The sequence below is a fragment of the Calidris pugnax genome, unplaced genomic scaffold (assembly GCF_001431845.1).
Source record: "Calidris pugnax isolate Ruff unplaced genomic scaffold, ASM143184v1 scaffold153, whole genome shotgun sequence".
In the NCBI taxonomy this organism is placed as follows: domain Eukaryota; kingdom Metazoa; phylum Chordata; class Aves; order Charadriiformes; family Scolopacidae; genus Calidris; species Calidris pugnax.
This window is the reverse complement of record NW_015090999.1, coordinates 3,560,454-3,570,653: the sequence shown is the minus strand read 5'-3', so window position 1 is coordinate 3,570,653 and position 10,200 is coordinate 3,560,454. Positions and strand designations below refer to the sequence as shown.

Below are 10,200 nucleotides of genomic sequence, written 5' to 3'. Positions count from 1 at the left end.
ATCTGAACCTCTGTAGGGAGCTGGCGAACAGCAGCACGCAGTCATCACAGAGGGGTTTCCAGGGCGGGATTGCAACCTTGCATATAGCCAGCTACAACTTTATTTTCTTTACCTCCCATCCCCCTCCCCTCTTTATTATTTTTTTTTTTTTTCAGAGAAAGGGAAAAAGGAGGAGGGAGGGAATATTGTATTTGCCTCCTTTACTAGCCATAATTGAATTAAAGTTGTAAAATGCCTGGGAGTTTAACACTGACCGGGCAGGTTTTCAATGGCTTTTTTTTTTTTTTTTTTCTCTGAAGAACTGTCGGTTAATGGATGAATGGATCTGATCGAGCTGAGAAAGAATATGCTAGATACATGCCTTTGAGTAAGATTTCTGCTGCCTTTATGCAGTGAAGCCTTTTGCTTTAATTCTGATCCAATTGACGTCTGGTCAGAATTAGAGAGAGATTCGCCGAGATTTCCGATTTCTTGCTGCATGACTGCCTTTGCTGCAAGTGCTAGTTTTGCAGCCTTGAACCTGATGCCACAGGAGATCTCTTGCAGTACTGAGACTTGCCGGTTTTTAAGATACGTTCCTTCAAACCAGAGTTGTGGCATGAGGATTGGAGCTCTGAGGTGGACGATAGAAAATGCAAGCCTGCTCCAAGATCCCAGCATTTAAGCCTGGATGATTTATTAGTCTTCCCCTACCGACACACACAATGCATTTATTTTCCCTATTCATATTGATTTTAGACTAGTAGAAGTAGAAGAAAGCCAGGAGTCAGAAAGACTGCAAGAAGGAATGGAAATGGGATTTGTTACGAGCTAGGTGAAATTCAGGCACTAAATTACTGACGTAGGTCAATGGTAGGGTTTCCCTTCCACCCCCCTTGGCTTTCAATCAGCCTGGGTGTCTTCTCCCCTAAAGAATGAAGAGTACTGACAGCCATCGCTGCTTATAATCAGTAACTCTGATGCTTGGAGTGTTGGCGATGAGATATTTCCATGAGACCTATTTAGATCTCTTCAATTCTACCAGGCTAGTTTTGCAGAACGTTGGGAATAAGCGGTATGTCAGATATGGCTGAGACTCTGAAGATGGTCCGCATGTTTTACATTTTTCACCAATTTTGGGTGAGTGGTTAAAACATTTCCTTTAAGAGACTGAGTGTGTGTGTGTGTGTGTGTGTAGTGTGTAAGAACTGAAGACCTCTGCTTGATAGTCAGCTCTGTTACATTGTATATAGCTCGGGGGTGGGGGGGAGATAATAAAATCAATTTAAATTATTTTCTTGTGTAAAGATACAAAATTTCTCTTACTGAAGAGAGCTGTAAGTGCACTGAAGTAGGAGGTTAATATATTTAATCTCATTACTGAAGAATTCCTCCACAAAAGTCACCTGGGGGTGCATGTGTGTGTGTGTGTGTGTGCACGTCGGTGTGGGTGTGGGTGTGCTTTGTAAATGTATAGATAGAAAAAAAAATCATAAAAGAGTTTTAAGAAATGTGTGGTGTGGAGAATGTGTCAGTATTCTCTCTGTTGAATTAAGCTGCCGTTTTCAGCACTGAGCATTTTTCTTTGGATTCATACCATGGCATTTCCACCACTGCTTAAAAATCAAGGTAGAAGGAGGGGAAGACCTTGGTGCGCTGTTCACTGGGGAGGTTCTGAAGGGAAGGGGGATCCGGATAATAGGGGAGGTGGGAAACCTCGTAAAATGGTGCTTCTTTTCTCTTAAATTAGAACCGTGAAACTGAACTGACAGCCATTTTATGTATATTTATGGGGCTGGTCATGAAAAAGAAATCCAAGGAAGCATTGAAATGCCCCCCACACAAACAGAACCAGAACAATTCCTACTGTGTCCTCACCTTCTTAAACACCGCAGGCATTTGACTTGCTAGGAGTTGCCCATCAACCTTTTAATCAATGCATGTCATCCAGTTTTCAGAAGTGTGGGAATTAGAAGTGACAGGAGGATGGTTTTGTTTGATTAAAAATCCATTCTCTACCCCACTGAAGATATATATAAACTTTGTGTCCATTTTAAATTTTATGGGGCTATGCTATTATGCCACTTTCTTTTTTTCTCCTTATCCTTACAGGAAATAAAATGTATGCTTGCTGCTCTACAGTAACTTTGGAACAGGACCTCAACAAAAAAATGCATATCTGGATGCTGCAGACGATCGCGTTTGCTTTAACATCGCTAGTCCTTTCGTGGGCAGAAAGCATCGAGTATTATGGGGAAATCTGTGATAATGCGTGTCCTTGTGAGGAGAAGGACAGCATCTTAACAGTGAGCTGTGAAAACAGAGGGATCATCAGTCTTTTTGAGATCAGTCCACCAAGGTTCCCTGTCTACCACCTTTTGTTGTCTGGGAACCTTCTGAACAGGCTGTACCCGAACCAGTTTGTCAATTACACGGGGGCTTCGATTTTGCATCTGGGGAGCAATGATATACAAGACATCGAAACCGGGGCCTTTCATGGTCTGAGAGGTTTAAGGAGGCTGCACCTGAACAATAACAAGCTGGAACTTTTACGGGATGACACCTTCCTTGGCCTAGAGAGTTTGGAATACCTACAGGTCGATTATAATTACATTAGCGTCATTGAACCCAATGCCTTCAGCAAACTGCATTTGCTGCAGGTGCTGATTCTCAATGATAACCTCCTCTCCAGTTTGCCCAACAACCTTTTCCGTTTTGTGCCCTTAACTCACCTGGACCTGAGGGGTAACCGACTGAAGCTGTTGCCCTATGTGGGCCTTTTGCAGCACATGGATAAAGTGGTGGAGCTGCAGCTGGAGGAAAACCCCTGGAATTGCTCTTGTGAGTTGATTGCACTGAAGGATTGGCTGGACAGTATCTCCTACTCTGCTCTGGTGGGAGACGTGGTTTGTGAGACCCCTTTCCGCTTGCATGGTCGAGACTTGGATGAAGTCTCCAAGCAGGAGCTTTGCCCAAGGAGGCTCATCTCGGATTATGAAATGAGACCGCAGACGCCGTTGAGCACCACTGGGTATTTCCACACTACCCCAGCCTCGGTCAATTCCGTGGCCACTTCTTCTTCAGCTGTTTACAAATCCCCCTTGAAGCCCCCCAAAGGAACCCGCCAACCCAACAGAACGAGGGTGCGCCCCACTTCCCGCCTGCCCTCAAAAGACCTGGGATACAGCAACTATGGCCCCAGCATTGCCTACCAGACCAAATCCCCGGTGCCTTTGGAGTGCCCCACTGCCTGCACTTGCAACTTGCAGATTTCTGACCTGGGCCTCAATGTCAATTGTCAGGAGAGGAAGATTGAGAGCATTTCTGAACTGCAGCCCAAACCCTATAATCCTAAGAAGATGTATCTGACGGAAAACTACATTGCTCTGGTACGGAGGGCAGATTTCGTGGATGCCACTGGGCTGGATTTGCTGCATCTGGGCAATAATCGGATCTCGGTCATTCAGGACCGGGCTTTTGGGGATTTAACTAATTTGCGAAGGCTGTACCTGAACGGGAACCGGATCGAGCGGCTGAGCCCAGAGCTGTTCTATGGGCTGCAGAGCCTGCAGTACCTCTTCCTGCAGTACAACGTCATCCGGGAGATAGAGGCGGGCACCTTTGAACCTGTCCCCAACCTGCAGCTCTTGTTTTTGAACAACAATCTGCTGAGGTCTTTGCCAGGGAACATTTTTTCTGGTCTCTCCCTCTACAGGCTGAGCCTGCGGAGCAACCACTTCTCCTACTTGCCAGTGAGTGGGGTGCTGGACCAGCTGAAATCCCTGCTGCAGATCGACCTGCACGAGAACCCCTGGGACTGCACCTGCGACGTGGTGGGCATGAAGCTGTGGTTGGAGCAGCTCAACACAGGTGTCCTGGTGGACCAGGTTATCTGTGAATCCCCTAAGAAGTTTGCCCAGAGCGACATGCGGGCCGTTCGGGCGGAGCTGCTGTGCCCCGACTACTCGGACATCGTCGTCTCCACGCCCACGCCGTCCCCGGGCCAGCTGCCGGCCAGGACCACCCCCTCTTCCTCCACCGTGCACCTCAACGGAACGGCGGCGGCGGGCGGCTCCGCGCCCGCGGGCGGTGCCGGCGGCGGCAGCTCCTCGGTGCCCCTCTCGGTGCTGATCCTCAGCCTGCTGCTGGTCTTCATCATGTCCGTCTTCGTGGCGGCGGGGCTCTTCGTCCTGGTGATGAAGCGGCGCAAGAAGGGTCAGGGTGACCACGCCAGCGCCAACAACTCCGACGTGAGCTCCTTCAACATGCAGTACAGCGTCTACAGCGGCGGCCACCATCACCACCACCACCCCCCCCATCTTCAGCAGCACCCGCCCCACCGCGGCGGCGGCGGCGGGGGGGGCGGCGGCGGAGGGGGCGCGGCGCTGCCCAAAGTGAAGACCCCCGCCGGCCACGTCTACGAGTACATCCCGCACCCCCTGGGCCACATGTGCAAAAACCCCATCTACCGCTCCCGGGAGGGCAACGCGGGCGAGGATTACAAAGACCTCCACGAGCTCAAGGTCACCTACAGCAGCCACCCCCTGCAACCCGGTGGGGGCGCGCCGCCGCCCCCGCCACCCCCGCCGCCGCCGGCGCCCGGCGGGGAGGATGCGCCCGCGCGCAGCCCCGCGTACAGCGTGAGCACCATCGAGCCGCGGGAGGAGCTGCTCTCCCCGGTGCAAGACGCCGACCGCTTTTACAGGGGCATTTTGGAGCCCGACAAACACTCCTCCTCCTCCACGCTGGGCACACCCGGCTCCACCCTCCCCGACTACCCCAAACTCCCCGCCGCCTACACCTACTCCCCCAACTATGACCTTAGGCGTGCCCACCAGTACTTGCACCCGGGGCCGGGGGACGGCAGGCTCCGGGAGACGGTGCTCTACAGCCCCCCGAGTACTGTCTATGTGGAGCCCAACAGGAACGAGTACCTGGAGCTAAAAGCAAAACTAAACGCAGAGCCGGACTACCTCGAAGTGCTGGAAAAACAGACCACATTCAGCCAGTTCTGAGAAACAGCCCCCCTTTTCCCCCACCCCACGTGAGCTCCTTCAACATGCAGTACAGCGTCTACAGCGGCGGCCACCATCACCACCACCACCACCCCCATCTTCAGCAGCACCCGCCCCACCGCGGCGGCGGCGGCGGGGGGGGCGGCGGCGGAGGGGGCGCGGCGCTGCCCAAAGTGAAGCCCCCCGCCGGCCACGTCTACGAGTACATCCCGCACCCCCTGGGCCACATGTGCAAAAACCCCATCTACCGCTCCCGGGAGGGCAACGCGGGCGAGGATTACAAAGACCTCCACGAGCTCAAGGTCACCTACAGCAGCCACCCCCTGCAACCCGGTGGGGGCGCGCCGCCGCCCCCGCCACCCCCGCCGCCGCCGGCGCCCGGCGGGGAGGATGCGCCCGCGCGCAGCCCCGCGTACAGCGTGAGCACCATCGAGCCGCGGGAGGAGCTGCTCTCCCCGGTGCAAGACGCCGACCGCTTTTACAGGGGCATTTTGGAGCCCGACAAACACTCCTCCTCCTCCACGCTGGGCACACCCGGCTCCACCCTCCCCGACTACCCCAAACTCCCCGCCGCCTACACCTACTCCCCCAACTATGACCTTAGGCGTGCCCACCAGTACTTGCACCCGGGGCCGGGGGACGGCAGGCTCCGGGAGACGGTGCTCTACAGCCCCCCGAGTACTGTCTATGTGGAGCCCAACAGGAACGAGTACCTGGAGCTAAAAGCAAAACTAAACGCAGAGCCGGACTACCTCGAAGTGCTGGAAAAACAGACCACATTCAGCCAGTTCTGAGAAACAGCCCCCCTTTTCCCCCACCCCCACCCCCGCCAGCCACAGCAGCTCCTTCTCTAGAGTATTTGTATTTAACAACCACACGCAAAACAAAGAAACGTAAATGCCGACCTCCCCCTCCCACCTCGGCCCCCTTCTTTTTTCCCCCCTTTAATTCATTTTATTGTAGGGTGAAGTGCCTTGGCACAGGATTTTTCAGCTTCGGGGAATGATTCTGAAAGGGTGTGCTGTTTATTTTATTTTATTTTCAGTTGGCTGTGGTTTTTTTATTTATTTTTTTTTTTTTAAACAGTGCAAGTAGGAAACCACCTATTGTGTAAATTGGGCACATCATTGGTATTGTGCGTGTGTCCGTGTGTGCTTGGGGAAGGTGGCAGGAGGGTCTTGTCAGGTGATATTCAGGTTACAAGTACAAAAGTCATGGTCACTTTTTTTTTTTTTTTTTTTTGTATACGGGCATTGTTTAATTTTGTTTTCTTTCTGGTTGAAGAGTACAGCGCACATTTTCCCCTTTTAGCCATGGGTGAGTCTAAATGGCTTTTATGGAGAGATTAGCACACCCCGACTTTAATACAAGGTTTCCTTTTTTTAAGGATGTGTTTGTATGCTTTCTGGACTTTTGAATTAAAAAATATATTATGATCTTTAAAAGGATCACTGTAGATGTGGACAAATCATTAAAGAGTGCAGAGATATATGATCCATAACTGGTTAGTGAAAATAACTTATTGATTAAATATAAAAAAATATTTTATTGTAGCACCTATTTTTATATGCACATTAGCATTTCTCTTTCCTTCACTATTTTAGAGCCTAATCCTGCAAATTCTTACTCACTTGAGTATCTCTACTTGTGAAAGAGTCCCAGCTTAGGCCTTCATCCTGCAGGCACTTAAGCACATGGACAACTTTACCAATACGTCTAGTCCCATAGACTCACTCATTGAGCAAAGTTAGTCAAATGCCCAAAACATTAGGATAGAGGATGCAGAACTATTCTTACAAGTAAAACTATTGGGATGTTTTAAGTGTTTCTTCTTTTTTTTTCAGGATGGGGTCCAAAGTCTGTGGATTGCTTTAAAGTGTTGCGCTACATTGAGAGCTTTTTTCCAAAGCTGATGTAGTATCAGAAGGACCTTTTAAATCATTACAGATAATGCCAATTATGACCAAGTCTTAACAGACAATCTAAGACATAAAATCTGAAAAAATTCATGTTTCTCTATTTAAAAATATACCTTTTAGCAACCTCCTGCTCAGGCATCTGGTTGGGCAAACTAATGAGGGACATGAAGAAGGCACTCATTTTAGCAGGAAAAAAAAAAAAGTGTTTCAGTTTTGATTTGTCAGGTGTTTTGTTTTTTTTCTCTTTTTTCCTTTTTTATTAGTTAACCAAAATATAATGATTTTACAACTGTTGTAGCCATTTTCTGGTTGTTTAATCAAGTACAATTGCACTTGTACAGATCCACGTGTTTGCTGGCGCCCTGAAAGACCAAATGATGGACTGTACACATCTATATACAATCTCTTTACCCCTTTGGGCAGCAGGCAATGGCAAGGATATTCATAAACACAGCATCACTGTAAGATGGGACAACTTATGTCTCATATGTATCCCAGCACATGTGATTTTTTAATAATTTCTGAATAAACACTTGATAAATATTTCAAATGTAAGATCATGAAGTAATGAGTATCTGAAGTTTAAAATTTCTTGCCAAAATCATCTGCTATTATGTTGGATTCTCTTCACTAGCAATTATGGCTTGTAAGAAAGATCTAACATTTTTAGGCAAAACATATTTTCAAAACATGACATATGGTAATTACCAGCACACATAACATGGGTCAGAGAGCAACACAGGGATATGTGTTTCACCAACATATTGAATAGGATAGTTTTATATTTACATTTTGTTTCATTACTGAAGTGTTCTTTAATACATGGAACAGGATAAGTGATATTTTACATGTGGTTTTGTCTTTCTTCATTAGTTTATCCTGTTTGATATCATTTGCAGAGTTGCTCACTAGTACATCTTTTATTGCAAAAGGACTCTGTTCTGTTCTGCTTTTCCTATCCATGTACAATCTGTCACTTTCTACAAAAAACAAAGCTATATAACTGGTTTCTTGGAATTCAAGATAAATGTTTTGTTGGCATGTGTTCTTCCCTCTATGCCACCCACACTGAGCAAAAGCAAAGAAAAAAAAAAGCATGACTGTATTTAGCTTGGACAGTTTAGTAAGTGGAGTGTTATTTCAGTTTGAAATGCAGATATGAGGAGCGTTCTTCTGTCACAAGAGACATGACACATGGCTATTCCATACACTGCACTCAATCTCCTGAAGACATTGACAATAGTGAGAGGTGTGAATGTTGCTGCCTGAGGTGCAGTTTTGGAGCCCTAATTTTGAATTACTGCCTATATAACTATTGCTGAAACCAGTGGCCTGGTTCTCCTTCCGTTTAAACTCAGTAGACGGCACGCTGTTGTTAAATGGGTATAAGTAAGAAAATTTTCAGCCTCACTGGCTTTGCCATTCACTAAGAGAAAGGCTGACTCAGTAAAGATTGAATGAGAAGGTCCTGCAAACTATGTGTCTGTTCATGTGTATATATTATGTTTCCTGTGTGATTCTAAACTCATCATACACAGGAGTGTATGATACATATGACACATTTCCACAGGTGTCAATACAAATGTGGGATTAGGTCCTTAATGTGAAACGTACATTTTACATGGCATTCTGCCACAAAGAGGCAGCATCCACAAATGAGTAAATGAGTAGGAAATGCTTGGATTTGTAAGAAATAGCTGATCGAAATGCCTCAGCAGTCTGTTTATGCTTACGTTCTGATGCTGCCATTTAACAAGCCAGTACTTCTGCTGCTTCCATGTTTTCTACATGCACTTGGTAACTGTTAATGAAGAATTTTTCTAATATTCTACACTGAAATCAGAACAATTAATTTAAATCTCTTCAACTTTTCATCTTCAGTAGAAAAAATATTATCGGTTCCATTACTGGAGAAAAAAAAGAAATTACATCAGTTACCTTTAAATAGTGCATTATTGAAGATAAATCCTTAAAAAGGGATACATAGTGCAAAATAATATCTTTTAGTCCATAATTATCTGGAAACACCTGAAAGGACTATTTGTGAATGAGGACTTTAATGGAAGCAGGATTTCCCACTCAGTGGCTACCATGGTCCATCATCTATAGAAATTATAGTAAGAAAAAGTAGATGGGAATATTACTTGACAAAGAGAGATGTGCCTCTGATTTGAAAACAGGATAATCTGAACAAAGAAGAAATATATGTATAAGAATATGACCCTTGTTTTGTTAGCAAGATAAGTGAAACCACTTGCATGATGATCTGCTGAGTTAGTGCTGACCAAAGGGGTAAACGTGTTAGAAGAAAAAAGAAATAGCCCTATTTTGAGAATTCTGAATATTAATTTAGTATGTTTTTATAAAACTGGTTGTTTATCAGACTGGTTTAGGTTGGTTATTAGAGTGATTTTTTTTCCCCCGTCTCTTTTTTTTAATTATTATTCTTTTGACAAGTAATATTGAACTTATTGAATCACTCATATGGCCTCTTATTTTATCTCAAAAGTGCATGAAATTCTGTGATAAAGAGGAAAAAAGGTGGAAGGGAATTCTAATTTCTCAATGTAACTACTAGAATCAACACATGGATTGTTATAATATAGAGCATTTATTCTTTTGAAGTAAAAAATATTCTTTGTACTTTCTTTTGTGTTTTTTTTTTTTTTTTTTTTCTTATTCTGCCACTTTAATGGCCTAAATACTGATGGTGAGTTTAGGGGTAAGATACCTCTCTCCTCTCCTCTCCTCTCCTCTCCTCTCCTCTCCTTTTTTCCCCTTCTCTTTTCCCCTTTTTTCTCTATTACATACTTTACTCCCAGCTTTGATAAAATGAGATGAATTTCAACTGGTTCATCCCAGAAGATATACCCTGTAATTTCTAGACATTCTTACACACTACTTGAAACACCGGATGCTATCTCAGTCATGTCATTAATTAAAAGTCTGATATAAATGCAGCTTCCACTTTTATACTTCTAGAGCCCAAATTCTCACACTTTTTTTTTTTAGATTTACTTCCCATTATTTTAATGGTCACTTTGTCACTTAAGGTTGTAAAAACATGTTCAGTTGATTCTGTATACTGCAGTATTTAATTTCTGAATGTTTTTCTATGTTTTAATATTTTATAAAGCTTATGGCTAATTCTTAGGAGTAGTCCTTTTAGGAAAATACATTAGAAGTGGTAGTACCTTTTCTCGTATCACAAATAATTTAATTCATAAAGTAATATAACAAAATTAATGGTAAAATGTCATAAAAAATGAGCATCTGACCCATGGAAA

The 10,200-nt window shown here is 45.3% G+C and overlaps 2 protein-coding genes across 2 annotated transcripts; both read left to right on the top strand.

Moving 5' to 3' along the window:
• Positions 1-323: 323 nt before the first annotated feature.
• Positions 324-5,001, top strand: SLITRK5 (SLIT and NTRK like family member 5). Its single transcript, XM_014955492.1, has 2 exons — positions 324-1,119; positions 2,092-5,001. Exon 2 carries the CDS (start codon positions 2,100-2,102, stop codon positions 4,992-4,994), a length of 2,895 nt encoding a protein of 964 aa, XP_014810978.1. The 5' UTR covers positions 324-1,119; positions 2,092-2,099; the 3' UTR covers positions 4,995-5,001.
• Positions 5,002-5,038: 37 nt separating this feature from the next.
• Positions 5,039-9,516, top strand: LOC106895849 (SLIT and NTRK-like protein 5). The gene has a single exon (XM_014955499.1). It carries the CDS (start codon positions 5,039-5,041, stop codon positions 5,786-5,788), a length of 750 nt encoding a protein of 249 aa, XP_014810985.1. The 3' UTR covers positions 5,789-9,516.
• The last annotated feature ends 684 nt before the right edge of the window (positions 9,517-10,200 follow it).